Source organism: Brienomyrus brachyistius, chromosome 2 (genome assembly GCF_023856365.1).
Source record: "Brienomyrus brachyistius isolate T26 chromosome 2, BBRACH_0.4, whole genome shotgun sequence".
In the NCBI taxonomy this organism is placed as follows: domain Eukaryota; kingdom Metazoa; phylum Chordata; class Actinopteri; order Osteoglossiformes; family Mormyridae; genus Brienomyrus; species Brienomyrus brachyistius.
The window spans coordinates 32754950-32781880 of record NC_064534.1 but is presented as its reverse complement, the minus strand read 5'-3'; the positions used below and the strand labels follow the sequence as shown (position 1 = coordinate 32781880).

The 26931-nt window shown below is 43.9% G+C and overlaps 2 protein-coding genes across 5 annotated transcripts; one reads left to right on the top strand and one right to left on the bottom strand.

Moving 5' to 3' along the window:
• Positions 1 to 1006: 1006 nt before the first annotated feature.
• Positions 1007 to 8614, top strand: mfsd10 (major facilitator superfamily domain containing 10). The gene is made up of 13 exons (XM_048983818.1): positions 1007 to 1162; positions 1739 to 1881; positions 2307 to 2403; positions 2857 to 2960; positions 3539 to 3697; positions 4019 to 4207; positions 4891 to 4996; positions 5387 to 5498; positions 5623 to 5731; positions 5875 to 5965; positions 7563 to 7610; positions 7715 to 7804; positions 8142 to 8614. Exons 1-13 carry the CDS (start codon positions 1030 to 1032, stop codon positions 8243 to 8245), a joined length of 1485 nt encoding a protein of 494 aa, XP_048839775.1. The 5' UTR covers positions 1007 to 1029; the 3' UTR covers positions 8246 to 8614.
• Positions 8615 to 9743: 1129 nt separating this feature from the next.
• On the bottom strand, positions 9744 to 26588 carry LOC125713021 (alpha-adducin-like). Of its 4 annotated transcripts, XM_048983793.1 has the most exons (19): positions 26298 to 26588; positions 23267 to 23442; positions 22693 to 22855; positions 22318 to 22469; positions 21001 to 21081; positions 20572 to 20721; positions 20175 to 20318; positions 19962 to 20060; positions 19300 to 19482; positions 18512 to 18805; positions 17114 to 17209; positions 16553 to 16642; positions 16428 to 16445; positions 15356 to 15442; positions 13187 to 13343; positions 12636 to 12707; positions 11481 to 11521; positions 11042 to 11064; positions 9744 to 10138 (listed from the first exon to the last, which is right to left on the bottom strand). In XM_048983793.1, the coding sequence occupies exons 2-17, from the start codon at positions 23432 to 23434 to the stop codon at positions 11490 to 11492; spliced, it is 1986 nt and encodes a 661-aa protein (XP_048839750.1). In that variant the 5' UTR covers positions 23435 to 23442; positions 26298 to 26588; the 3' UTR covers positions 9744 to 10138; positions 11042 to 11064; positions 11481 to 11489. The 4 variants fall into 4 exon arrangements, with proteins under 4 accessions (XP_048839750.1, XP_048839740.1, XP_048839759.1 ...); XM_048983783.1 differs by having other exon boundaries at positions 9744 to 11064; positions 26298 to 26587; XM_048983802.1 differs by lacking the exons at positions 15356 to 15442; positions 16428 to 16445 and having other exon boundaries at positions 9744 to 11064; positions 26298 to 26584.
• Positions 26589 to 26931: the final 343 nt, after the last annotated feature.

Sequence of the window (26931 nt, the reverse complement as noted above, 5' to 3'; positions counted from 1 at the left end):
GAGGCAGAGAACAACCCAGGATGGGGGGCCAGCCCATCGCAGGGCACACTCACACACCATTCATTCACACATGCACACCTATGGGCAATTTAGCAAGTCCAATTAGCCTCAGCATGCTTTTGGACTGTGGGGGGGAAACCGGAGTACCCGGAGGAAACCCCACGACGACATGGGGAGAACATGCAGACTCCACAGACATGTGACCCTGGCGGAGACTCGAACCCGGGTCCGAGAGGTGAGGCAACAGTGCTAACCACCACCATACCGCCCCGATAGATAGTAATATTTTAACTTATATTAGAGTACGTTTTTCATTGCCGTTATTCCAGGTGATATTCAAGTACATTTGCTCTACATTATAAAATTCTCGCCCAATCATTAAAACACAGATGGTTAGCCCCTCTTTTCTGCACTTCGCAGATGTGAAATACTTGCCTAATCCTGAAACCTTGGGTTTGTGTTTGACATCGCGCGGTAAAACGAACTTCCTCTGAGAACAAAATAAACTGTAGAAAGCGCAAGGGAACTATTTATTAATGGCAACACTGCGCCATATGGAAATACTAAGGTCTTACACGACTTAAACGAGAAGAGACAAGCACAAAGCGGAAAAAAATTACGGGGCTAATGCACAGATGAAGAATTACATTTTAGTACCAGATGCACACAGGCAGTAAAATGCAGATACCACTGGAATACGGAATATACTTAAAATGTTAATGGTTCGTACCAATAAGTACAAAAACCGGACATACTTTCTTGAATACCTGAAATGTTTATTTACACCCCATTAAAGAGAAAAATAAACAACGCATTAAAACTATGAAAGAGATTGCATTTTGCCGGCTTGAGCCTCCATATCTGCTCCTTATGATGCAGTAATATATGCTCGCTCGTTCAGACGGCCGCAGTTAGATTAACTCCTAACTTTTCATTCAACCATCTCTGTTTCTGATCACGGAACTGAACCTCCGTTTACTTCCGTCTCTGTGGGCGCTTTTAACGATTCATCGGCGATGTTCGTAACGCATGCGTGGCATTCCTGTCATTGCAGCTGAAACACGAAACCGCTTCCTGGTTAGGAGATGGCGAAAGGTGCTGGCCAGCAAGCCGTGTCACGGTGCGAAAGCTCAGGCGCAGACAGGCTCCGGCGGGGGGAAAGGTAAAGCGAAAGGCGGCCGCATGTGCATGCTGAGCCCTTCCGCACCATACGGGGGCCGGGGGCTGCTGTACACGCGTGTGCGTCTTTCCCTGCGCCTTATCTTAACGCCGCGATGCTTAAAAATGCGATGGTTCGTTTTTAGTGCGGATTTAGCGTAAAATGTGGCACAAAAAACGACAGAGCTGGAAAAAATACCAAAAGAAATATACTGAATATGCGTGCTGTGATATGTGTAACTCCAAAGATTTTGGAATAAAAATGGAAAAATTTTAAGAGTAATTAGGTGTTTTTGCTCTATATTAAAGTAATGTTTTACACAGGTTACTGTCTTAAACTTAGTATGCAAAACGGGGGCTTCAGTGTTATGAAAACTTGTGTTGCAATTCTGTCTGATGTTCCTGATCACTTTAAGGATGATGAACACGTCAGTATCTTAACACTCATATGACTGGCTGCTGTTACGTATTGCTTGCAGTTTTAACAGTGACTAACATCCAGTTAACATTAAGAAGCTCCACTTATTAAGTACAGAAGAGTGTCATCACCCTAACCTAATGCATTTTTTCCCTCTATAAGATATTAGGATGAAGAACACAAAAGAAAGCAGCTCCTCCAGGGTTATTACTGTCGTCTTTGTCCTCCTCCTTCTGGACCTGCTGGGGTTCACCCTCATCCTGCCTCTTCTGCCCTCCATACTTGACCACTATGGACGAACAGAGGTAAGAGTTTGGGTCGTTTTACCCAGTTGTTGTAGCCTTGCTTGCAGCCCAGCTTGGGTGAGATACAGACCACTGGTGGATGGAAATACAGTTGGGCAGTGATGTAAGTGGCTTCTCTGGGGTTGGTTCGTGGTTTCCTGCTGAAGCTGCATCTAAGATGACAGTGAAGCCAGACTTCATTCCACTGGATTCAAGGTGCCCTTTGGCTGTTTCCACTAGATACATGACATAAATGTAGATCAACAGCTCATCAAACTGTTAGTCACTTTTTCTCATGTAGGTCTTTCTGACTTTACGTACAAATGGTTCCCGGACCTTGCTTCAGGGCCGCGACACAGTCCTGCCATGAGAGTGGACATTTTCTATTTGCTCTGTTCATTGAGTGAAGGCCCTGTTCCATTTGGACCTTTGCTTGCACCCAACAGGACGGTGTGTATCACTCGCTCCAGAGCCTAGTGAACTGGTTTAGAGAAGCTATTGGTGCTCCTGTTGGAACTAAGTATAACGGCGTGCTCTTTGGAGGTAAGCAGTGAAAAATAAATGCAATCCTGTCCGTCCTTTCGCTGCCCAGAATGTTTCTCAGATATTAGAGTATTTCAAATTTTGTTGTATTAATTATGTGGAAAAGGGGTTTTACCCCCTGTTCAGATAGTAAATGAAAGACACACTTGAGCGATCTACTTTTGGATTCTGGAAGTTAGCCTGTTACATAGTGGTTAATTAATTAGTAGTTTCAGGTTGTCTTGTGTGTAGAGATTTAGTGTGATGTGTAAGACTATAGACTTAGACTATCTAGAGGAGGGTTGGAATGGCTGTGCTGTTCAGTGGGACTTTCGTTATGAGGAAAATGTGGGGAATTGAATTTCATAAATATTGTGCACGGCTGCTGTTTATCACAGATACTTTTTGTCACTTTAAATTGACCTGGTCCAATCTGCAAGTAATGCATTGTTCTCTCTGTGTTCTACTACTCAGGCCTGATTGGATCGCTCTTCTCTTTGCTGCAATTCCTGTCCTCACCCCTCACTGGTGCAGCATCAGATTACTATGGGAGGAGACCACTGCTGATGTTGACCACGGTTGGCCACCAGTGTTCATTATGTAGTATCTGTTGTGTCTTTTTTATGTAATTGAAGCTCTTCAGTCAAAGTTTACAAAACCGGTTCGTACCAGTTTGTTCCCAAAGTAAACCAACCCTTTGGTCCTAGTAAACAGTCACTGGGAGAGCATCTCGATGGATTTTCGTTTACAAAAGTGAGCTTGTAAACAGAAATGCAAAGTTAGAAACCTTAGACATTAAAAAAAGAATGCGTTAATTATTGAATTATATGAATTAACTGCAAGAAATTCATATAATTACTTTTACCAAAAATTATTTTCATGTGAAGTTTGTATTTTTGACTTTTTTAAATTTAAAATGTGATGGTGGAATCTGTATACTTGGATTTTGTACTTTATGCCCTGCATTGATGTGTACAACCTAAATATTTTGTTCAATCTGTCAGATCCAGAGTAGAACAGCAGGATCTATTCTGGACATTTAAATAGGAACCATTTGTTCCCTCCCTTAAGTGACAAAGCTGCCTGCTGTTCCTGTTCAGTACACTTTGCTTTTGAGACACATGGCTCATGACGTCCGATTGCCCTGCACCGACAGGTGGGGCTGATGGCTTCCTACGCCCTCTGGGGCTTCTCCCAGAGCTTTAGCCTCTTTCTGCTGTCCCGCGTGGTGGGAGGTGTCTGCAAGGGAAACGTCAGCCTCTGCACCGCTGTGGTCGCCGACCTCGCTTGCCCTAAGGCTCGAGGCAGAGGCATGGTAGGTGACAGCTGGGCTTTACTGCTATACCAAACATGTACTGTGTGAATGAATATTTTTAAATAAACTTTGCCAACAGCTCTGGAGTTCCTTAGCGTTAGCATTTTTATTTTCAGTATGAATAGATAAAATTAATAAAGCTAAGAACCGCTCTTGTAGTATTAATCTTCTAGGTGATTCATACCAAACCATTACAGGCCTCATTTTGAAGTGAGACTCCTTTCAGTGGCACCTGTTTTGCTGTGAGTCACCCTTCGTTTTGTCTTCTGACAAGTACAGTGTGCTCATGCTTATTTGTGGTATAAACACTGTCACCCTCAGGCAATGATCGGCGTGGCCTTCTCCCTGGGCTTCACGCTGGGCCCCATGATCGGTGCCTTCTTCGCATCGAGAGCCAGCCAAGAGGAGACCTTCTACTTGGTTCCAGCTTTGCTGGCTCTGGGCTTCTCCTCGGCGGACCTGCTCTTTATCTTCACTATGCTTCCAGAGACTCTTCAGAAGGAGAACAAGGTGATGGCCACATGTCTCTCTTCCCACCCCCACATCCCCCCGCCCCTTAATAAGTCCCCATAAGTCAGTACTGTATTTCCCCTTGATTCACTGTCACGTGTTTCTTGGAAGTTCTAACTGACTTCAGAACAGATATAACAGACATGAGCTTCTAGGCTTCAGAAAGAATTTTAGTTCAGCTTGACCAAAGATCCCCTATTCAACTTTCCATTTAAGGATGCTTTTCATAAATATCTGTCATTCACTGCCATGTTATCTACAGTGATGAACAGAAAGCTAAAAGTAAGCTTCATAAATCCGCTGTTTTCCTGTGCCTTTCTCCCAAAGGTTTTGAGACTGAGCTGAGTGAAACACACTTTGTGACATCTGCAGCAGGAGAGTGTGATGTACAGTGTAGCAGGGAGAGAAGATCTTCAATTAGCCTGGTTGTTGGCACGTTCTGACAAGTAATAGGAATCTATAGTTGCGTCAGGAGAACAATCAAGGGATTGACTGGGTGAAGAAGCCATAAGACGAGTGACGCTGCCTTAGTCTCAGTCTTCTTTCGAAACAGGAACTTGGACTTGCCTCGGCTGGTCCGAATTTTGACAAAGAGCCGTTTGAGGTTGTTTGCGATCCTGATCAGAAAGGCTACATGCTGGGAGAACATACCAGTGCTGACCCTCCTGTCCTTTCTGCCTTAGGCCTCTGTATCCTCAGGCCTCCAGAAGTGTGCAGATCTTCTCAACCCAGTGAACCTGTTCCACTTCTCTGCGGTCACTCGGAGGGTGGATCCACCCACCAAAGAGAGTGAGCACTGAGAACATCACTGTTATAACCTAGTTAGTTGGTTACCTCATGACTATATATGGAACAAACATGTTTTTTTCCAGTATACTCTCTAGTACAAATCAAATTTTACACATTCTTTTCCACCCTCTGATATATATAAAAAAACAAATGTTAAATCATTCTATTAATTTCATAGTGATAATGCTTGTTCTCAGATAAATTCACTCTTTCACAGATCAGATGTACAATCGCAGGAACTAGGGAGAATTCACAGCTGATGTAATCAGAATCATATATAAAAATCACAATAATCATCTTTTATAATAGCTTTGCCGGGAACCTACAAAGATGGTGACCAATTTGATTGAGTTTAACATTTTTTTTTTCCTTCTCGCTGGTGGAACAAAGACATGCAAACCCTCAGGGTGCTTGGCTGGGTCTACTTCACGTATCTCTTCCTCTTCTCCGGGCTGGAGTACACACTGAGCTTCCTCACTCACCACCGCTTCCACTTCACTGGGTAAGAACCATGCCACAGACGAGTTACTCCTCTTCATAAACACTAGGCCGCACTGCTCTGACGCTATGCCTTTAAACGATGTTATAGTCAGCATTGTCTCAGATGCCTCCTTGCTGTCTACCAGCATGCAACAGGGAAAGATGTTTTTCTTCATTGGAATCACCATGGCAACAATCCAAGGGGGTTACGCTCGCAGGATTAAACCTGGGCACCAGATCAAGACTGTCCAAAGGGTAAACACTTGGTTTCACGCTACATAAGCCAGACCACCTAGATTACTTGCTTTAAAGTAATACTTTATTCCGACAGTTGGGCAAACATGCATTTCTTTTTAGTGTCTTACAGCAAAATGTATTTGTCTCTCCCGTTTTTCCAGGCAGTCCTGTTACTGATCCCAGCCTTCATACTCATCGGCCTGGCTTGGAACCTGTTTATGCTGTATGCAGGCTTGTTGCTGTATTCATTTGGTAAGCTTCCCGAACGCGGGCGGGAGGGCCGTCCTAACACTTAACCTTCAGATATGTTTCTTCAGCTTTTTATACAGTTCTAGTCAACATCATTGACACCTGAATTTCTCGTACAGCGTTTACAATACCTCCTAAAATGTTTCGTGAAACAGTTTGGGTCTAAACGCACTCTTGTGTTTGATACAGAACAGCAAAGGATAAGAATTTTAAAATGCATGGAAGGAAAAACTTTGAAAATGAAAAACGCTGTAATGATACAATCATTTGAAAAATTCAAATCCTTTTCAAAAAAATAGAATTAGATTGTCACTGTAGTGAAATAAAACTCACCTGTGACAAATTTTCAGTGCTCACATGATTTGAATTACGCAAGGAAAGATGCCTTTAATGCTTAAAAAAAACTTTTAGTTATCTGGGATGTTATTATCATCATGCAAAAGAATTCTAGGCCATCTCCAAAGACTTGGCATGTTCCAACTGCGTGCCGTGTTATTCAGAGGTTTGCTGGTCATAGAACTGTCAAGAACCTTCTGGAATGTGGTGGGAAAAGGAAAATCGATGAGGGAAGTCTTCAAAGGTTGGCGCAAACTGTGGAAAAAAAAACACAAAATAAAACATCCACGGAGCTTAAGGCTGGAGCGATGTGGACTGATGGTTTCAACTCGTACCATACATCGCCCACGAAACCAAGAAGGGCTTTTTGGGCCGAGGCCAAGGAGGACACTACAGCTGAAAGAAAAACATTAAAAAGGCATGACTGATCTTTGCTAAAACCTAGAGAAACCGCAACCCTTCTGGGAAAATGTTCTACAGACAGTTGAAACCAAAGTAGAGCTCTTTGGCAATTAGTGGTCTAGAGGAAACGGGTTGAAGCTTATGAGGAGAAGAACACTCTACCTCGAGATAAATATGGTAAAGGATCTGTAATACTGTGGGGCTCCTTTGGTGCCTCTAATGCTGGGGACCTTGAATACATTAAAGGAAATTGAAATGAGAGTGAATTTTAGAGAGAACTGTGTTACCCAGTGTCAGAAAACTAGGTTTGGGTCGAAGGTATTGGGTGCTCCAGCAGGACGACCATCCAAAGCACACACCAAAAATCATGAAAGAATGTTTGAGAGAAAAAAAAAACATTTTAAACTGGCAATTGAAAATCTTTGGAAAGAACTGAAAAGTATTGTTTTCATGAGCTGGACCACACTGTGCTGAAGACTGAGAGAAACTAGCAACGGAGAGCTGCTCATGCAGTCCCTGGAGTGGGTTAAACCCAGTGAGTTACGATGCTGTTCCTGTGATCAGAAAGTCACTGGTTCCAGTCCCGTTAGTGGAGTGATCTCATTGTTGGGCCCTTGAGCAAGACCCTCAATCCCGTCTTGACCCAGGCGCTGGCTGGCTCTGCGCTCTCAAAAAAAATCACTTTACGTTCACTTTTGTTTAGCTGGTGTCTTTATCCAAAGCAACATACTAGTGAGGCAAATAGCATTAATAGCTTTGGATAAAAGTGACGACTGAAGACTTCTGTGTTTTAATTCTCCGGTATTGTTCACGCCTGTGAAGTTCACTCTTGCCCTCCTGGCTATTCTGTGTTCCTTCGCAGCTGCAGCTGTCGTCGTGCCTTGCCTGACGACTCTCGTCTCCGAGCACGGTGAGCGGACGCCTCAGGTTTACAGAAGCGTGTGCGAGAGACCACTCTGTTCTTTTTGCACGTCTGTCGGATTTTAGCAGCGTGTGAAATTACCCATCCTCCAGGTTCGGTCAGTCAGAAGGGCACAGTGATGGGGATCTTACGCAGCCTTGGGGCCTTGGCACGGGCTTTCGGACCTGTGGTGGCATCCTCAGGTCAGTGCCTCTCCTCCCCTGGAGCTCAGCCCCACCCCATTTAAAAAGCCAGCAGTGTGTCCCTGGTGGGTAGCTGTACCACGCAGGACCGCTTACATCCTCGACAGCCGTCATGTCAGGATTCACATTGTCCTACTAATGGATTTATTGCTATAAAATAAATGTGAAGAATAACGTCAAGCTTATGGTAAAATAAACTGTAATATCCTAGCTGAAGATGCTATGTATTATGTTAGCCTGAACACTGCAGTATTTGAATTGTTCTAAGTGATTGTTATGTCTGAAGCTGGGATCTGAAAAACAAAGCAAATGTTTTTTTTTTTTTTTTTTTTTACAGTATACTGGTTGGCTGGAGCCCAGACTTGCTACATTGTTGCCTCTGTCTTCTTCTTCATTCCCCTGGTCCTGATGAAGAGACTGAGGGACTCAAAAAAGGAGTGACTGTCGGATGCAGGTGGAGGACGAGCAGAACGTGATCGTTATCAAAGGTCTGGACAGTGGCACTGCTCTCTGCTCCAGAGACGGACACCAGACTGTGCTTTATATAGATGATTTATATGCCTTTTTTAGCTGAACTTCCTCTCCGGTTTCTTTGTGGAAACATAAACTCTGATGTTAACATCAGTTTGCCGCGATGGACCTTTCAGTCACTTTCAGTACCTTGATTCCAGGCCACTAAAGCGGGGTTTGACCATCGTGTAGAGGGAGCTGTACTATAACATTTTGTGTGTGAACGTTTTCAAATGTTATGGCGGCTTGCGGTATTTACAGATATTTTTCTACTTTTAAAATGTAGGTGATACAAATGGTTATCAGTGTTTGACTCATTCAGAAAGCTGCTGCCCGGATGGCGGAGGCTTGCAGGCAGTGCTTTGCTGCAGTGTTTTCTTCTTAAACATGACATAGCACATTACATAGTAATCCAACTGTACCTGGTCAGATGCGTGACTTAATAATCCCAGCTACGCATCTGCGCTGGATATCACCGGCGTGCTACACGCCTTGTAGGCGGAGCCTGCATGTCCGTTATAGCGAACAAAACTACAGCTAAAAGCGGCCCTGGGGACCAAATTGTTTGGCCGCTATAAGCGAAATTCCGTTATGTGCAAGTCCGCTATATCCGATGCTATTTCTGCTTGTTCTTAAAGGCGCACGGCCGGGACCAGCGGACCTCGTCTGTTATAGACCATATTCCCTTATAAGCGATCCCACTATAACGGGATTTTACTGTAATGAAAGTCTCAGCATAATGCATTCTGCAGCCTAGTGGTTGGATGCATTGATACCATACCAAACACCTCATAGGCTGATGTGAGCATCAGGTCAAAGTTCAAGTACCTACGTCAGTCTCATCCCAGGGATCTTCTGCTATGGCTACCTGTAGGAGGCTCTGCGGTTGACTTCAGTTTTCACTCTACATACAGTATAACCATCCTGTAATGGATAATTGCTACTCATACTTTGGCTCCTCAGGATAATTCTGCTTTGACTCGATTCTCCAAAGGTGATTTTCCTTTGATGGTGGGAAGGCAGAATTCGATTTTTGAACTAAGGAACCTTCATTGGCCACAGGAGTCACCTTCCATCCATTATTGTAATACCATGTACTTGTAGCTATAAACCACACATTCATCTACAAATGGGTTTATGGAAGCATAACTTGTACTTGATGGCAGACATTTCCCTACACTTCATAGGACCTGAGAAATGGCAGCTGAAGGAGTATTGGACCGTCTTTCAGCCCATAGCAGACTGCTCCTTACTGAAGTAACAAAATTGAACATTTTTCACAATTTTTTCTGTACTATTAGAAGGTATTTGATATTTGGTTAAGAGAACACTAGTTAACACGACAAAGCAATTGGTAAGTTTAAGGAATTAATAGCTGTAAGGATAACACCTGGACTTAATTCATCGTAACAAAAATACACCTGGTAAATAAACTCAGCGGCTGGTTTATTAGGTACCTCTGCAAGCAGCTTACTCCTAAGAGCGAATCAAGGGGCTGCAACCGAGTACATAAAGGATGCAGACAGGAGCCAGGGGTCCAATTACCGTTTAACAAGGTACTAGATCGAGGAAGACAGCTGATGCAAATGATATTGAACATGGTGGGTCCAGCATCCCAGGCAGAGCCACCACCCTGGAATTTCCCCCCACACTTAACTCCTGCCACTCTACAAAGAAGTACGTGAGGGACGAAAAAACAATCCATAGAACAGGCAGACTTGTTAAAATAACAGGAGCATTATAACAGCAAATATAACGCCTTGGGAAACAAAAACAATGTTCAGGATTGCTTCTCTGTACATTTTGTGTTCCCTTGAAGCACTTCTGGAAGAAAAAACAGGTCCGTCTTAGCACTTGCTAGTTGTACCTCAAACGGCTTCAGTGTGTCATTTACAGGGATCTTTGCATTTGTAATATTCCTTAAGCAAACAGTAAGGCAATATACACTCTCATGCAGCATTTTCCCAGCCCCCCAGTTTTGTCTTTTTTTGTTATTTTATTTTGTTTATTATTTTTCTTTTTACACTAACCCTCACAACCATTCATACGTATTTGAAAACCAAACTTAAAAAGGTAACACGTCTAAATACAGTTCAGCCCCAACCTGCCATTCTAAACTGATTACAGAACATGAAAGAATTTGAAGCAGGCATCCGCAGGTGGTAAAGGGTTAAACATGTTCCAGCACCAGTAAAAGTGAGGAACTACAACCACATACCACCACTGATCAATGTGCCTTCTTTTTAATCACAAAGTTACTTTTCCTGATGCCTGCTGGTAAAATGCACTAGTCTTTCTCAACTCTTTCCTGCAGGTGGTGCTATATGAAGGCTTTTGGGCCTGATACTGTTATTTGAATATGAATTTATGCTGATTAGCTTTAAATTAATTACTCCTGTAGAGAAACTGCCCATTTCATAGCTATCAAAGTTGGTCTGGCAAAAAGCCTACATATGCTTTGGCCTGCAGTAATGAGTGGTGTCTAGCCCAAAGTTAGGCCTTGAGGACAGCCAATCAGAAGGTGGAGTAGGTACTCAGAGGCTATAAAATGAAAGGAAGATGGTGTCCATTAAATACAAGGACAGTGAGTGATCTGCAGCATTGTAGTTTCTCGGTTCTCCCGAGGAGTATTGGCCTGAACCCGAGCCAGTAGAACCTCCAGGACCTGCGGTTGATTGGGCTATTGAGCAGGACTGGATTGAAAGAGGCGTCACAAAATGGTCACACCTGGGCCGGCTTCTGCTGTGCCTCTGAAAAAAGTCATAGTTTAAGGAGAAGAAGAAAAGAAGTGAAAATCTCTTTCAAGATGTTCTTCCACTCATTATGATGCAACATGAAGTGATCGCAAAACACAAAGCAACTCCCTTTATGATCCGTCCCACTTGTATATAACACACAAAGCCAGAGGGCGGACGTGCCGGAATTGCATCACACTGCCTTCCAAGAACAGAAGGAACCATGAAACCTCTCCACAATCACCCATGACGATTACTTTTCTAAATTGTTAAATTATGCCAAATTATGTCAAAACCTGCAATGAGATTCTTTTAGGTGGTTTTGCAGAGGATGTTCAAAATGACCTCAGGAAACAACAAGAATTTAAAAGTGTGAATATCAAAGTAATGCAAGGTTTCGGCAGGAAGAATGAGGGGATGACAAGACTTACCATGGCAAGCTAATCCTTTACTTCCTCCCCATCCTCTGACGCTGATGAATTAAAAGAAGCACAGACAGGAATCGTAATTATAATACGAGGAAAAGGCCAGGAAAAGCGCAAGATGGGCAAGTAAACGACCTAGGAAGATGTCAGTGCAAAGCTAAAATGAGCCTCATTTCCTCAACTCGAGAAAGGCTTGTGTTTCTCCATAATCACGTGGTGAGTATTACTATGCTAACAGGGCATTGTGCTGTAAAAACAGTCCCACCCTTTGGCTGAGACATGAAACAGAGGCCCTGACTTTGAGGCTATCAAAGGTACCTGGGCATCTTTTGAAAGAGCAGGGGTGGCGCCCCGATGCCCTGGCTAAAATTGCCCTATTCATCTCATATATCTAACTGGTGAATTGTCTCCTGCCCCTTCACCACCGTAGCTACTGTGTGGTACGAGTACTGGTGCAGAATGGCTGCCGTCACATCATCCAGGAGGGTGAGTGCTACTGCTCCACAGTGGTGCTGGTTCAAGTGGCTCCCTATTGGTTCTGTGAAGCACTTTGTGCATCTTAAAAAGTGCTATATAAATGTAACATTCATTCATTCAGATTCTCTGACAAAACACACCAATGTGTCTTAGCCTCCAGATCAGCAGCAGACCCATTAACCTGTACAGACCCATTAACCTGTACAGACCCATCTTTCCCCTACTTGTGTCTTTAGCCGCTTTTGCTTTCTGGACGTCTTCAATATCTCCGCTCACTGATTCCATCATATCCCCTCTAATTATATACTCAGTGGATTCAATGCAGCGTTAAATATCATCCTCGTATTCATAAACCCTGATTTTAAAATGCGATGTACTCATTCGAGTTACACCTTTAAGTGATATTCTCACCCCAATCGTTTTCCATCACCGTCACCATTTTGGATCCTGCCTAATGTCTAATTTTTAACGTTTACTTGCACAGCTATTAATGAAACTATAATCACCCCCAACCGAATCACTGGTCACGCTGAAATATTAAACCACCCTTCCTGGTATTTTAATATAAATACGCTTTATAAATACTATAGCAAAGACCATATGAACTACAATTAGATTGGTAGCAAAGTTAGTAAAACGTTTCAGAAAGTTTAATTTGGTTGGACAACATGCCCAGATTGTTACCTTTGTCTTCTCTGATTGGTGAAGAGCTCAGGCTCCTGCGTTCTGAGTCTTCCTCCATCTCCTGCGATTGGCCTGAGGATGGATAAAAAGACCCACTGATTCAGCTACCAGCCAATTACATGCCACAAGTCATATGTTATTCAAGTTTTTGGCTTCAAAAATCCAGCAGGTATTTTGACATTTTGAACCCTTTGGCACCTTCATGCAATTAATAATTTAAATTGATTGGGACAGTGTTTCCCAACCCGGTCCTCAGGGACCCACAGTCAGTCCACATTTTTGCTCCCTCCGAGTTACCTGCCAGACAGTCCACATTTTTGCTCCCTCCGAGTTGCCTGCCAGACAGTCCACATTTTTGCTCCCTCCGAGGTGCCTGCCAGACAGTCCACGTTTTTGCTCCCTCCGAGTTCCCTGGCAGGTTGTGCACGTTTTGGCCCCTCCCAGCTCCCAGTAACATGGACTGTCTGCAGGACCCCAAGGACCGAACTGGGATACACTAGTTTAGGATACGGTTTCATGCCTTCTATTCGCACTGCGGTGTTGCGTCATACCTTCCGGGCATTTCTGCTTGCGCTGAACTTCTTTACAGTACTCCTCTAGCTCCTTGTCTGTCAGTCTGTTGAAGGGATTCGGTCCGGTCTTGTTGATTATGACTCTTGGCTGGTACTCCTTCTCAATGATGGCTTTGGAGGCAGTCACTAGCTCCCCCTGTCATTGAAAGTAGTACAAGTTTTTTTTAAAAATGTTTTCATGTATAGGCACAAAAAATAAATGCAGAACTTTTAGCCTACAGCCCACATCAGGTCTGAAGAGCATCTTGTCAGGGGGGCTTCAGTTTGTCTTGTAGTAACTAGAGTTATCCAGAATGTCCAGAACTGCACACGGCTTCCAGAGCATTTTAAAGGCACAGTAGCCTCTTTAAACCACCATTATATGCCATTATATCAGATAAAAAAAAACATAATGTCTCTAAGAATGTTCAGGTCAAAATGTCGACTCAGTACAATTCACATTTGAAGACCCCTTAACTGCACATAAGGCAAAATAAATCTTGAACTGCATGCAGAAGACAAAGCTCGCAAAAGCTGAAAGAGCAATGAGCTACAACTGCACATATGAAGTGCCTCAGTTTACACAAGAAGAAAGCAGCTTCCTTAAAAAAATCTGAACTCATTTAAAATCACTGGAAGTTTTTAATGGTAATAATGCAGAAAAAAAACATAAAACAGGCCAAAGAAGCAACTTTTAAAGTGAATTTCAGTTCATTACACATTTAGTCATGCTTATCTACTATAGAATGCACAGGCTAAGTATGCATTGATCTATGCAATATATATTCTGGAGTCAGCTGATAATGATGCATAAAAATGTGTTACAAGAGCATCTGATGACCATGCAGGCATAAGCCTGTCGAATATGAATGGCCAAAGGTCAAAGGCCAAAGCTAACCTAAGTTAATGCATCACACACGTTTCAGAATATGTAGAAGCCACATTTAATTTTTTTTCAGTGAAAAAAAAAATATATATATTTTTTGGAATCTTGAAAAATATAAAAACTTCAAATTTCAGCCACTCAACTGAAAAGGGGAAGCAAAAAGGATACAGCTCAATGTCAAATATCCAACCAAAGAGAAGGGGGGGGGGGGTGGAAATTAACTATTTTGTTTTAAATGTGCTTCAGCCCACAGGGGATGAATGTTCCACTACAGAAAAGCCATATTAATAGTACACTCATCTAGGCACAATACAAGGACACTTACTTATAGTGTTTTATTATTAAGTGCTCTAAATTAATACGGAGCTCAGAGAAAATTGTGGAATCTAGTGGAATCTAATAAAATGTGTAACTGAATCAAGGTGATATCGTCTGGCTAACTGAAGGTTACACTGAGTCTAAAACTTAATATTTAACAGTCAGATTAAGTTAGACCCTTCAATTTTGACGTCGCGCACATCACAAAAAGACTACAGTAACTACTACAGGAGCAGTTCTCAGTTGTCTGTTGCGAAACGTTACAGATGTATGACATAGTGATCATTCCAGAAATGGTTTTCCAGTCCAAACCTGCCTGGCTTTACAGGCTTCACAATTCTGAAGCTCTCCGCTGACAAAAATCCCCACCTAGCACATCGAAAGCTTCAGTTTGTTCTAAATCGTACACCTAAGCTATTTCACTATATCCTATCAAGCACGTCTGAGTTAACCGAGGCCTAGATGGACACCTACCGTTTCAGACCCACAAACAACTGTAGGTGCTGAGATCCTCAAATGAGTACCAAACTGTCAAGTCTTACTGCATGCGCAATTCATATTTACCAACTTTCCCTGTTAATAAAGCTGTCACGTTCCTGAAGACAGACTTACAGCAGTTAAATTTTTAAGAAAAATCACACGCAGGGAAACTGGGATTTTTATTAACTGATCTGTTGTTTAGCCCTTTACAGGTACAGGCTCAAAGTTATAAATGCCGTACGATGAACAACGTCCAATGATTTACCAGTATCCAAATATAGCATATTGCCTTAGATGTTCCATGAAGACTGCGCTAAGCCCAGTATGACGTAATGAATTGCATAGCTAATGGCACCATGAAATCAGTTTGGTCTATATCACACAGCTGGGTATCAAATACAGCAGGGGTGTGGGGAGGGGGACTGACTGGTGGACCTGTCCTGAGTTAGATGGACAAAGCAATGCGAGGTGATGGCAGCATGTACCTTTCTATCAGCCCTAGTGGGGACGCGGACGTGCTCTGACAGATTGAGCCCATCGAGCGTGTCCGTACAGTCTGACAGGGGGGCGTCCTGCAACAGTAAACGGGGTGAACGGCACACAATCCCATCCCTGCTGTCAGTAAAATCCTCCACATCTACCAAGTACGCGTGCAGGTGGCAGGCGTGTCACGGAGGGGCGGGCGGACCCCGGCGACGCTCACGCGGACCTTGGTGTACAGCCACGCGCCACACAGACGCACGTGCACACACAGACACACGCGTGATCCACGCGCCACACAGACACACGCGTGATCCACGCGCCACACAGACCCTGGTGTACAGCCACACGCCACACACACACACACACACACACACACACACGGATATAGAGCCACTCGCATACAGATGCACAGACACAGACACACACACAATCATAAAGACACAGACATGGACGCACAGACAGACACAGCACAGCCTGCACTCATGCAGATATGGGCATACAGCCACACGCCACAGACACAAAGGCTCACGGCATGCAGAGGGAAGCAATACTGGACAACAAACACAAATGGGATGGTTCTGTCATGCAAAAGAAAAATTTAGAATAAAAATATTACAAGTCAATTAAAACAAATATTACTAGTCAAACATCCAGAGAGGTGCAACGTCTCAGTTTGGTTAAACACAGCACAGACAGGAAATATTTAAAGAGACATCATTATAACATTCACAAGAGTGAGTATACCAAACATTTGACTGGGAGTCCTTTGGCAGGCATAGGTAGTCTGCCACCTATCCATCTAGTCTGCATTTCCTGACCTCAGAATTCACGGAACTTCCAAACCTCCAGCTTTGTTCACAAGGAGAAACCGATAAACAGGAACGCATGCAGACCCTTCCCAGAAAGTTTGACTAGTACTGAACGCAGTGGCTGTTGGTCTGTGACTGGCATGTCATGCCAGACCAAACATGGGCAGCCCCACTGAGCTCGAATGACGCCGATCAAGCATGAAATGCAGTGAGCAAAACCTTTACCCGCTCAGGGACACAGTGTGCAGCCACCTCGGCCACTCACCTGCCAAATGGTACCTCTCTGTGGTCAAAGAACAACACCACAGTTACTCATCAGGATGGATCTGGATCCGCAGGTGGCAAACTGCACCAAATGGGGTAAAGAAGCTGGGAGGCAGTCAGACTCACCTGCCCAAAGCTGTGGTCCATCAAGGGCCCAGAGAGGACCTGGGACTGGGGCCCAGCCGTTTTGATGTCTTGTAGGTTTTGCTCACGGATCTGTGCAGGAGAACAAAGGAAGATCTGGCCGTGAATATCTAAGACCAGAAGAAGTTATTTAAGAGTAGTAGTAGCAGTGGTAGTAATAGTGGCAGAAGTTATAGCAATGATGTTTCTAAGGGCTGTTTAAACAATGTCGTGTCACGTTATAATTATCCAAGAAAAAAATTAAATTAATTAAAAAAATGTAGAATACATAAAAACACCCCAAGTAGCCTACTGTGCCTATGCACTACTAGGCATGCAGAGGTGGGAATTTCAGGACCAGAAAGTAAAAATCCAGACCAGCATTTGCTGTCAACCAACCAGTTGACCAATATGTGAATGTGACTCTCTGGTTGGTTGAAACAAAATCTGGGTCTGGATTTATACTTTCTGGAGCTGAACTTTCCACCACTGTAGGTATGATGTACTAATGAGGAGGTGAGAGCACAGACCGCTGTGCTCTGCTCCTTGTGGGCTATACCAGACCTTGTTCCTCATCTCCAGCACCTCCTTCGGGTCTGTATTCAGGGGGACAAACTGATTGGACACAGCAGGTGGCCGGGCACCCTCCTCCTTTGACCACTATCAAAAAATAAATAAAATTTTAATTGTTCATACAATGTTAACGGAAGGCAAAATTCAAGTGGTTTCCATTTTTATATTGAAAAGATTTACAAGTACTCTGATTAATCAATTAAGGTAATGCAAGTAACTAAACCAAACCTAAGCACAGCATTAAAATGACACACAAACCCCCAGAAGGCTGAGATGGAGTTCTGGCAAATTCATACTTTACTTTTCCATGTGCGCGTCCCTGCACTGTCAGGCTGCGGACGGACATCCGCGGGGCAGCTCGTGTTCATACTACATTTGGCTGCAGATGCTCACGCTTGGTGCATGCATACAACAGCAATATCCCACCAGACCAGGAGAGGGCAGATGTATTTGCAACAAACACAAATTCAACCAGTGTAGTGAAACGGGTAAACTTTTATCAACAGTTTAAAAGTTAGTCTATAGTGCTGCTTTTTAAAATACTGTGTACCTTGGCATAATGTCTGAATAGCATGAAAAATTAAATACGTGAATACCTCCAACCTTCCTCCTACCGCTGTTCAGCATACTACATACAACATACTACTACATGTTCAGCATACAACATACTACTACAACTACTCTTCTTGTGCTCTTTCGTTGTTGCGTGCGTATCCCACATTCAACAACCACAGTCATCCGCAGCCACAACCCCTGATGATGAAATTTATTACATCTCCTCTTGGCTACACCCGAAAGCGCACGTGAAAAAGTAAATTAGTACACTGACGTCAACTGCCCAGAAAGTGGAACACAGACAAGAACAGCAGACAGGTTCAGCGTTTCATTAATCCCTTTTCACATTCAGAAGAGGAACCCGCAGCGGCTAATGGAAACAATGCTTATGTCCAGCAACCACATTAAAGTAGGTGTAGTCACATTTTCATTATGATGTTGTGAAAGATAATACTTCGTGCTACTGGCAAAATCCAAAAACAGGAAAGGGTGGTGTTCAGAGGTGATTCCAGGCAACTTTATCATTAGCCAATGATACGTTTGGAATTGGTGAGTGACAGTGGAGGGTGAACTCTGGCGGCCAATCAGCTTTCAGTTGGTGACAGTACCTCCTGTGGCCCCACCCCTGTGTGTGTTACTGGTGGTATTAAAGGCCTAGATAAAACCACAGAAAGACTAGCAGAATATGTTTTGTTAAAGGAACAAAGAGACAAGCAACTGAATCTATGAAAGAAAGAAAAAAAAACAGCTGAATAAACGTGAGCAAACATCCAATAGCACTTTCCCCAAATGGGTCTCATGAGCAAAGAGTGTCAAGAGAGGAAATATACAGACCAGGCAGGTGGTCATGCAGCTGGGCACGCAGACTCCAGATGAGAGAGACCTGAGCAAGGGCTTCACATGGCCGCGTGTGACGTTGTTCCACATCCGGGACCCGGGGCCACCATCAGAGGAGCCTGCGCTGAGCCGCCGCGACGCCCCGCCGATTCTGGGCAGGGAGCGGGTACCGGGGCCGTTGATCTCACTGTAGGAGCGACCGGTGAGGGCCAGGGGCATGTCGACGCTGCTGTTCTTCTTACTCTTGGCGCACAGGGCTGGACAGCGATACGGATATCCTGTTCTGTACCCCTTGGTAAAAACAAGGAAAGGCATTGCAGTACTCTGCAAGAGCAAATCTCACCGTGGGCCCTGCGGACTTTTTATTTTACCCACATCTGAGGTTCGGGGCTTTGGAGAGGTCCAGTTGACTCGTCCTTCAATACGTTTTTAGGTTAATTTTGTGACTTGAATGTGGGATTGAAAAAGCAGTAAATCCCCACTTCAACAACCAAAAATACTCTCCACATCAGCTAGGTAGTGGACTGTTTTAAAGCAGGGAACTGGCATTACCACTGGTAAAGTCTGGATTCACATCTATTTGCGGCACATAGGCAGGGCCGGGATTGTTGTTTTTGGGGTCCTGCTCAAAGGGGTCACTTCAAGGCTTCAAGTGTAGCGACTGTCTGTGGTCAACAGGGGGCCCCCTCACAAATGCATGGTTTGAGTGATGGTAAACACCACCACTGCACACGGGTAGGAACTCCTGAGTGTGTTGGCAGTGGGCGGGGTTTGGTGGCTCATACCAAGTTGTCCAGCATTCTCATGAAAGCCTCAAACTGCTGCTCCCCGACCTGCCAGCGCGGCCCGTCGCCCTCGGCCTCCGCTTCCTCATCGCCAGACTCTGAACTCTGCCGTTTGGCTTTGTACTTCTCTGGGTCCAGTGTGACCAGGTTATCCGGCCCCCCAGCACCGGTCAAGGTACGAACCTGAAACCAGAAAAAGGGTCACAACGCAACCAGCAGAAATCTGGTGGCAAGCGAGGCTTGCTGTAGGTCCCGGTATAAGCTCCTACCCAATAATTCAGCTGGCAAGGACTTCCTGATCTGTCACTTGAGAATCAGACATCATTAATTCCCATTTAACTGATGTATATTTACAAAGTCAGCTTTCAAATTGCTGCAAATATAAATGCTCCATCCACTCACATTAAAAATTGCTTTTACACTCTATAACCCAGTTGCTAAAGGTAACTAAACATGATGCCAGCTTATTGTCCTTGCAAAACAATTGATTCTGAAGATATTCCGCTCAAACGATCTATAGGAGAGTCTTATTGACCATCTTATCGATCGACCATGTCATGTACAGCACTTAATGGCACACAGGGGTATGAGGATTGGAAAAGACTTTAAATCCTACTTCAAATCCAACGGAACACTGACGCTCAGACTGTCTGCTTCCCTACCTGAATCTCACAAGCAGTGGCGAGGTTGTGAATGTAGTGAAAGGCTTCCTCCACAGTCTCCCCAATCGACAGCAGGCCATGATTCCGCAGTATGAGCACCTGAAAGACACGAGTGTGGCATGAAACCGTTCCCTGTTTCCCCCCCCCCCCAATATGCAGAAAAGCAAAGCCCGCCCCCTGACATGCACTGATCCACTCAATCACCCTTCATACTTTTTTCTTGGGGCCTAAGCTGTTCTGTATAGCCAGGGTCGTCTCCTTGTCCACCAGGATGCCATGATAGTCATGATAAGCCACCTCACCCAGGGAGAGGGCCTCAGGTGAGATGGGGAGTAGGCCAAACTTCATGGCCGATACCTTGGAGGGAGCACAGGGAGAGCCCAGTGAAAACATGCAGCACTAATCATGCACTGATTAAAATAATAATTACTAAAAACCTCATTTGTAAGAGGCCAAATCACATCTGTTGAGACATATGGGTTCATTTGCTCGATATTTAAAATTTAATTTGCTAAAGTTTTAAACTTGCAGCTTGACACAAAGGACCAAAATGTACTGACAATACTCCAACCTAGAGGCAGACACAGGAACAGGAAGTGGAGGCTGTTACCGCGGCGCCAGCTGCTGTGTGGATATGGACAATGCACTTGACATCGGGCCGGGCTGCATAGATGGCCGAGTGAAGGGCGAATCCAGCTTGGTTCACGCCGAGGTTGGTACTCCCTCTGTCTACAATCTCACCATGCATGTCAACTTTCACCTGCAACAAAACAGAATCTGCTCTACCCACTATGTTAAACAGCAACGACGGGCTGAAATATTATGATAGAAATCTAAAACCCATGCTGGACAAATACTACTCCAGACTCACAAACTCTGTAGAAATTTTGCTCTCCTCTACTTAAACTACACTGCAAAAATACCCATGTATTCCACAGCCCAAATACATAAAAATATCTACGTCAAATTTTAGCCACTGACTTAGCAATAAGACTCCATTCTGCATTACTAGGCTAAATTTGTCAAGGGACAACCTTACCAGGCTGGAGGCTGTGACCTCACTGTACAGGAGTCCAAAAGGGGCAACCAGGAAATGATCCTGCTCAGAACTGAGCCGCACCTACAACACACGCGGGACCATCGTTAAACTGGGCACTGCTGCCATATGGATGGCAGGCTTGAACAAGGCAGTAATTTGCAAACAGTACATACAAATGGAAATTATCACTGAGCAGAGCCCAAAGAATCTGCACTTCAAACAAACAAGCAGATTGTTTTTTTTCAAGAGGGAAACTGGCTTGATGTAACGTTTTACCATATGTGTATAATTTATGGGCAATACCGTCACAGATAGAAACCAACTGTTGAATTCAATGTGCTCCGTCATGCAACTGTGCCAGTTTAAATGCACTATGGCCACGACATGGTTCATAAAGGCCAGCTTGATCTTATAGCTCACAGATTGTTTCAAAGCTTGTTTATCCATGACAGCAACGACCATTCTATCAAGTTACCACCAAACCGCCAGTAAAAAAGAAAACAGGATTACATCATAGCCGATGTTTGTATACTGGTGGTGTACGGACACTTTTAGTGACACTGAGAAACACCCATCCATCCATATTTTGATTCAATTATCCCAGTCTGAAGTACAAGGAGGCTTAGAGATCATTTCAGGCAGCACAGTGCACAAGGCTGGGGCACACAGTTTATGGGATGCCAGGACATTTAGATATATCACACATCTGAGGCCCTTAAATGTCTACAGAAGTACGCAGCTGTGTAGTGTGTTGAGTAGGGCTGCACAATATCAAGATGTGATGTAATCGTGATTATATGGCGCCTGTTCAAAACTCAACAGGGCTTTATAATGGGAGTATGTGTTTTTCTTTCCAGTTTAAAGTCCAATACATTTATCAAACAGAAAGATACACTGAATTTGTGGACATTACAATAGGCCTCTCATTAATATTTTACGCACACTATTAATCTGCTGACCAAATTGTGGGTGCAAGTAAATGTCCATGTAGTACCAAAAAGCTGGAGTCTGGACAAATGTTTTCGCCCATCACCTAAAGCAGCGTTTCCCAATCCAGTCCTCAGGAACTTTCATCCCGGAGTTGCGAGGGAGCAAAAACGTGGACTGTGGCAGGGAGTTTGGAGGGAGCAAAAACATGGACCGGCTGTGGGTTCCCGAGGACCGGGTTGGAAAACACTGATATAAAGCCAAGGTATTTATTAAGATGCACCATATAATCACGAAATGATATTGTGCAGCCCTAGTACTAAGCCACAAAAGCACACATGAAATTGCATAAGATGAGGATGGACCACAGATGTCTGACAGTCAGCTTACAGTCAGGTGGTTATAGATGAGCTGGGACCAGCCGAAGAGATCTGCCAGTCGGTACAGGGCGGCCAGCTTGGAGCGCATGAGCTTCTCACCCTTCTCATAGGCCACAGAGGCAGAGCCACGGAGGTCGTTCACGGGAATAACCATCCCCAGGCCTGCAGAAACAAGCCATGACGAAAATGAAGGGGATAGAATCGCCGTGAATCATCAGGAATGGGAGTCCCCTAAGGAACGCAGACAAGCTCAGCCATGCCATCATCTAATTATAAAGGGCACTGTGTGGTACTAAGACTGCGGTATTATCATCACCTAGGGCCCGAGAGGGCAGCTATGAGCGAGGTGCATTTGCAGTAGGTGCAGGCAGATGGAGATGCTCACTCATGTTGATTGTGGCCATGCCCCCCCGGGGGATCATAGGGTACACAGGTGGCATGCTGGTGGTCAAGAAATCTGCCATTTGCTGCAAGGCCAGCAGGTTGGTGGCATCCTTCCCCTTGTTCAGCTGATCCTGAATCAGTGACTCCAGCTCTTCACAGAAGGCCTGAAACAGAAGCTCACCTTTGTTCACGAAGGGACCCGTTTACTTCCTGTTTACACTAAGCAATGCGATTTCACAAGTGCTCTGCGTTACAGCGAAAGGAAGTGAGGAACACAGTTGCCACAAGGAATATCGGCCATATAAAGCACTGTGGTATTTAGAGATCTGCCGTTCAGTATTAAAAATTGCCGAGAACCAACTTTGAAAGCCTTTTACGCCATGCTAAATTAAATCATAAAAATATAAAATTAATTATCAGACACAAATGTGGCTTTTAAACCACGCAATGCTAAGACTTAGATTTTTTTTAGCTATCAGCACCCTACAAAACTATGTAAGCATTAGCTATTCTGCAGTATGGAAGTGAGAGTGACACAGTTCCACCGAAACAGCACACACGGCTCAGCGGCTCACCGGGCTCTGCAGGATCATGGAAACCCTCTTTCTCTGCTCCATCATGTTGAAGTCCTGCCGGAGGTTGTGGAACAGGTTCCTCTCCGGACTGCCCACCACGCGGTCGAAGTGGGGGACAGAGGTCGGGGGTGCAGTGACCACCGCAGGGCCTGAGCTGCCATCCATCATCTTGCCTTCTGGGAAGCATTGAGTAAAGGGTAAGATTCAGGGCGTTTGCCTAAAGGGAATTTGCACGGGTGCAAAGACACTAGTCCACCAGCCGCCTGCTGAAAAATACACACCAAGAGGAACGTATGTTATTCAAGACCCTATTTGGGGGGGGGGGGGGTTCAGCAACCAGATTTTCTTATATCAGTCCCCCTGAAAAAGAATTTTTTCCATAATCCATCTAGTGATTTGTCCCGTATTTCCATAAACATGTCATACAAATTTTATTGTTTGGGACCCAACCCCCACCCCCAATGCATGCTCAGCACCCAGTATTCCTTCAGGTTGGATCTGACCCCCCCCCCCCCCACCACCATGATCAGTATTGCTCAGGGTGTCAGAAACTCAGCAGATCTTAATTCCTTTTTCCAAGAAGAATATCTAATGGAAGGGCGTTAGCACATCTATTGTTCGGATATGGGGGGGGGGGGGGGGGGCTGGACGATTGTTCATAAGTGCATTTAAAGAGATAATGGGCTGCACATCAAATGTCTGAATGGAGAAAACATCAGCCGAGCCACGCTGGCTGGAGATACTGAGTGCTCAAGAATCGCCCGGAGACTGACTCAGCTCTGTTCCCCTTGCCGGCCACCTTCCAAAGACGACGGTGAACACATTTACACTGTACAGGCAGTGCTTATGTCAAAATGATCCATAGAACAGTATTTTAAGCAGACTAACTCAAACCGTCGCCCACAGGAAGCTTTCAGTTTTGACATTAGCTTGTCAGGTACCTGAGCAAGATCTGATTTTAAGGCAACTTCAGTGTGCTGTTGTGCATAGTCCAGTCTCCAAACAAAATCTCCAATGTGTGAGAGGCACACAGTCATGAGACAATAAAGTTAAAACTCTTGCAGAAGCAGTTCCAGCACTGACGGGTTAGATTTCTTAAGGGTTGCTCATGTCTCAGACCATAACTGGAATTCTGAGATAACGTTATCACAGGTTAGGAGATCCAACTGGTACGGCGTGAATGTGCTGTAATAGATTAAATCAGTGTCACTGGGCTTAAGATGCGGGATACAACCCAATGAACAAATTCGGCCTGCCCTCCAGACAACACATAGGCCTTCTGTCGCCAAGAGGACATAATGGGTGATTCTCCATCACAAATCCAGCTCCCCGATAAAAATAATGTAACAGAGTGAAGGATCGCAGACACTGAAGAACCACTGGGGATTTGGCTATTTAATTTTAATGAACAAGCATCAATAATGCTGTATTTCACTGTGTTATTCCCAGTAAAAGGGATTAAAGGAAACAATGAAGGAATCACATAATTATCAGGGAGTTTAAGTGCTTATGGTCTTTAAATGTTATAGTTTACCTCTAAATCAGGGGTTCTGAACCCGGGCTTCACAAACTTAGAGAAAAAAAATACATCTATATTCACTAACCTCCAACCGAAATTTCAGAGAGAAGAGGTCCATAGACTACGTCTATAAACTCAAAACATGACTATAAACTATTGTGTGAATAATTTCCTATATTCATTTAAAATGAGTGACAACACTCGTAATCTGTCAAATATTTCATCCATGCAGTTTTTTTAAAAACTTTTTAAATATTTCCTTCAACAAATGCATTTAACTGATTTCATCTTAAAATTTGATTTCCAATACTACACAATTTACTACATTTAACACGACGAACAACGCCCGGACACACCCACAAGCTTTACTTCAAAAGAACCCACCACCCACTTTGCAAAAGAACACAAAAGATCGAAACATGTCCGTCTTATAAGAACATGGTATTATTGATAAGAATAATAATAATATCTGATTTATTTCCGTGTTGGCCTCAATATCCCATCTCAATTAAAACATGAGTCAAATTAAACTCGAAAGTACCGCATAAGCGGCTCCCCAATATTGTCGGCGTTGTCGTTCACCGCCATACAGATGCACACGTTCATTATCACACGCATGAAAGACTAAGGATTAACCTATACGGCTGCAACATACAGTCAAGATCCGGTCCTCTAATCGATGCAGTGTGACAGCAATCGCTTTCAAAAACATATGCACTTTGTTCAGCTGGATGGGCATTGTGTGCATTTAAGGAGGCCTTGCAGCCAAATGCTGATTCCTATATCCAGGGCAATGCCGCCTAGCCGTCACTACAATAAAATATTTTTTTCAAAAGATCGCTTTTTTTCCATATGCATACCGCTCGTGCCCATTTCCTCCAAATACGCTTGGCCCCCACCCGAAAGGGGGTGACATTCACCCATCCTAAAACAAATACAGTGCATGAAAATATTATAACAGTATCCACCTAGCCGCCAAGCTGCAATGACAGAACATATACTTTGTCCAACTACCAAGCGTAAGATATCACCAAGAATCGGCCGGCAATACAATAGTATCCCTGACGCCTGAAAACAATTCTCGTGTCTCGTAATAAAACAATACTCTACTTTATATAATTACATAATGGACATAATATCCGCTTGAAGCAAAACAGAACTTGCCGATATATATATATATATATATATATAAAAACAACGATAGCAAATGCAAGTATCGTGGCTTTTCTCAGAGAAGGTCACAGCACTTATAAACAATAAAGCATTCCTCTAGCTGGCTAGCTTTGTAGGTGCATGAGTTAAACATAAAATATAAACCATAAAAAAATCAAAGTGGTTCTTATGAGCCTACCAGCCGCGCATATATGTAATCAAAGGTTGGACAAACAGGATACATTCTGCTGGTATACAGCTACGACAGCAACCTCATAAAAATGAGCATGGAACAGTTTAATAATAATACGCATCGCATTTATTACAGAGGCGTTATGCTGATGGAGGACCGGCGCTCACCAGCTCACGGTGCCCGCCGCACTTCCCGCAGCTCTCCGCCGATACTGCGACCGTGTATCTACGAGGGCTTCGCTCTGCCCTTATCAGCCCTGCGTCTCTCCGCCCCTCTCTCCACCACGCCGGTATGAAACCTCACTAGGTGTGGCTGCAGTGAGGGCTTCAGCAGCGCCATACGTTATTGGTTATCTGCGGATCCCTATGTCGGCATGCGAGCAACCAAGATGCCGGTTGGGTTCTTCTCGCTGAAGGCTGCATGAAGAAAACAGTATTACACCTGTACGCGTAATATAAATAATACATTCCTTAAATGTATTATTTTGACGAAGAACGATACTAATAATAAGGAAGAAAAAAAGCAGAAAACCGGCTTGTGCAGTTAACGCCTGGCATGCATTGCATTAGTCACGTGCCCTGTATTGAAAGATTAATTTTCTGCTTTAGTGGAAAAGCAACATATAGTATAGTTAGCGCGAATGACCATTTTGATGTAGCCAAGCTTCACACCAGATATATATATATATATATATATATATATATATATATATATATATATATATATATATATATATGATATTAACATTGCATCATTCTCATTAAAATTACAAGAGTGCATCAGATTTTTTTTCTTAATTCA

What these genes read in the sequence shown, in the direction of transcription:
- mfsd10 (XM_048983818.1), top strand. Translation starts at nt 1,030, where the DNA reads ATGCGTGGCATTCCTGTCATTGCAGCTGAAACACGAAACCGCTTCCTG. An exon ending in CTCTTCAGAAGGAGAACAAG is followed by an intron (nt 4,208 to 4,890) that starts GTGATGGCCACA and finishes TTTCTGCCTTAG; the next exon opens with GCCTCTGTATCCTCAGGCCT. An exon ending in CTTGTTGCTGTATTCATTTG is followed by an intron (nt 5,966 to 7,562) that starts GTAAGCTTCCCG and finishes GTTCCTTCGCAG; the next exon opens with CTGCAGCTGTCGTCGTGCCT.
- LOC125713021 (XM_048983793.1), bottom strand. Translation starts at nt 23,434, where the DNA reads ATGATGGATGGCAGCTCAGGCCCTGCGGTGGTCACTGCACCCCCGACC. An exon ending in TGCTGGAGATGAGGAACAAG is followed by an intron (nt 16,643 to 17,113) that starts GTCTGGTATAGC and finishes TCTCCTGCACAG; the next exon opens with ATCCGTGAGCAAAACCTACA. An exon ending in CAAGCAGAAATGCCCGGAAG is followed by an intron (nt 12,708 to 13,186) that starts GTATGACGCAAC and finishes ATCCATCCTCAG; the next exon opens with GCCAATCGCAGGAGATGGAG.